This window comes from Cynara cardunculus, assembly GCF_001531365.2.
Source record: "Cynara cardunculus var. scolymus isolate 2C chromosome LG 5, CcrdV1, whole genome shotgun sequence".
NCBI classification, from domain to species: domain Eukaryota; kingdom Viridiplantae; phylum Streptophyta; class Magnoliopsida; order Asterales; family Asteraceae; genus Cynara; species Cynara cardunculus.
In genome coordinates this window covers 23,204,489-23,207,258 of record NC_037532.1, presented here as the reverse complement: position 1 = coordinate 23,207,258, position 2,770 = coordinate 23,204,489, and the positions used below count along the sequence as shown (strand labels likewise).

The window sequence follows — 2,770 nt, the reverse complement described above, 5'->3', positions numbered from 1 at the left end:
TATTCATAAAAAGTAGAAAGTAGAAACAAAAGTGGGGCAATTTATAAGGTGGTTATAAAAATTCAAAATCGAAACAAACTTCGTAAAATTGAGTTTAAAATTATCTGTGCATTTTATTAGGACGTTTAAGTGGAGTTTGTTTGTAAGAGGTGTTGAAGTCTGAAGTGTTATTTCACTTCTGATTTATAAGAGGTGGTGTTGACGTCTGAAATCCAAGTCAATAAGACTGTTTGTTTTTGTAAATTGATAAACGTTTGAATTTGTTTAATTTACCCATTAAGAATTATATTGTTGAATTTATAAATAAAATTTATGCAATTTCATATATTTATTCATCATCATTACGAAATTTACATGTAAATTATATAATTAACATTCATTTAAACGAAAATATGTGATTAACGTATTTAACACATTTAATTCCTATTAAAATATATCAATTGAGATACCTGAGGATTGATTTGGTGAGGGTTGACTGAGAGAAATGATCGATTAAGGCCAATCGATTGAGAAATGTCGTTGTTGAAGGTTTGAAGAACAATAAGAGGCAAATAAGAGGTTAGTCTACCTTTTACCAGATAAGAGGACAATAAAATATCAGTACCTCTGACAAATTGAAAAAAAAAACAAATGGTCCGAATAGCCTTACCTCTTAACGAATCAGACATAAAAGACTAATAAAAGTTTTTTTTATAAAGAAAAAACAAACAAGGCCTTAATTTTTTTTGACATCTTATAAATTCAATTTTAATATACTGATAGTTGAACGTGAATATTTTTTTTTTATAAAAAAAGCATATTTGAAACAACCATACTAATTGCATGAAAAGGTAAAGGGTTGTAACATAAATATTACTGATCATTCGTCATTAATTTTAAATTAAAAAACTTATTCAAATTACGAGCTTTACAAATGTAATCGTAATGAAGGTAGTTGAAGGTAATTGTAGGAGTTTGAAGATTTTTCACAAGATTAAACTTTCTAGCAACAATAGTTTTTTGGTAGGCATGATGATTTATCCTGACCCGTTTGGGAAACCCGGTTAACCCGCCTCGACCGTGTTCGGGCATTCTCGCTAAACCAAGTCTTAGGTTTGGGGTCAAGGATCCACAAATGTTCAAAACCGGTCCTTAGGACGGGGCAGGGTAATGCAATCCCCAACCTTTGTCGTCCCCGCCCCCTGTACATATTATATTAATATTTTATATATTGTAAAAAATATTAAAACCTAGTTATGTAACATGCTAAATTGCTAATATCCAATAATTCCAAATGTAAATTAGATTAGTTCCTACTTCCTACATCCATTCACGTCGGTCTTAATCGTTCAAAATTAATAACCATTGAGATATAAGTCTGCAACTCTATGTTGGTCCCGTTAGGGTCTACAAGATGTGTACAACAGTTTGTAGAAGGGGGGAGGGGTGAATACAAACACATAAACTTTTCAAATTTAAAATATATATTGATAAAAAATGATCAATACAAATTTTACAAGATTGTTTGCGGAAAAATAAGGTAAGAAAAATCTATCTAAACAATCTAAAGTTTACACACTAAATTTTAGCAAATAAAGAAAAGATTTGTTGTTAAAGAAATAGAAGTAAGTTCTATTTAGGAGAGAATTTGTTTATTATACAATAAAAGAGATTCTAACTTGCTCTTGAAGATGAGCGTATTTGTTCTTAGATGTGTGTGTTCTTTTACTTAAGCATAAGAAAGCTCAGAGTAAGGGTTAAGAGTTTATATCTTTGCATGGAGATAGAACACATCTATTTATATCCATTGCAATAAATGCACATTTAATGCAATGTAGTAGGGTTAGAACGCGTGTCAAGCCTTAAGGGGAAGACTTGTTCTTTGCTACAATGAATAGTACAAAAGTCTATACATGAGCAGACATCCTTTCACAAAGTTGGTGGGTAATAAAGTCAACTAGTCGGCTCCGTACCGTACCGTACTAACTCTTAGAAAAGGTATAGTCACAAATCTTGATCGATCAAAGCCACACTCTTGAACCAGTCAAAACAACAATTCTTGACCAATTTTGACTATATGAATGGTTAGGATCACTTCTTTACTTCTCAAATGAACCTTGAGGGGGTTTTACTTGACAATATATGAAGGATTCTCACACATTTCACATTTCACATTTTTAAACAAGTATACCTTTTGGAGGACTTCATTGAATAATCTACATTTAACAAAGAGCACATAACCAACTTTCTGTAAAGTAAAAGCAATGAAAATGCAAAATACACATGAATACCAAAATCAAGGATTACATATGAATAGCTAATTATCACTATCAATCTTATTCTTTGAACAATTTCATGAATCATGATTAATGTGTTGACAAGTTCTACAAAGCCTCATGTCATTGCAGGGGTGGACCACAAGCTTTCTAACCGTAGGGGCCGGAACTAGTATATTATATATTTCAAAGGTACCAAAAATACATTATCCAAAGTCATAACATAGTAAAACTATAAAACTAAACGTTAAATATAAACATATCAAACATCGCAAATCAAAGTGGAACCCGTCTATCTTTCGCGACCTTGAACTCTTCCACAATTTCCTTCAAACTAATCTTTTCAGCTAGTTCCCTTTCGATGAACAAAAGTAACGAGTCATTTAGAAACTCATCATCCATTTTATTCCGTATTCTTGTTTTCACAATATTCATTGCTGAAAACAATCTCTCGGTTGTCGCGGTAGAAACTGGAAGAGTAAGTAATAGACTTATTAATCGATAAATAAGATCAA

At 31.4% G+C, this 2,770-nt stretch overlaps 1 protein-coding gene across 1 annotated transcript in view; it reads right to left on the bottom strand.

Moving 5' to 3' along the window:
- Positions 1-2,531: 2,531 nt before the first annotated feature.
- The window catches only part of LOC112512901 (zinc finger MYM-type protein 1-like), a 2,538-nt gene continuing 2,299 nt past the window's right edge, over positions 2,532-2,770 (bottom strand). Inside the window, exon 2 of the mRNA XM_025119028.1 lies at positions 2,532-2,610. Within this exon, the coding sequence (XP_024974796.1) occupies positions 2,532-2,610 (79 nt within the window). The remainder of the gene's footprint in view (positions 2,611-2,770) is intronic.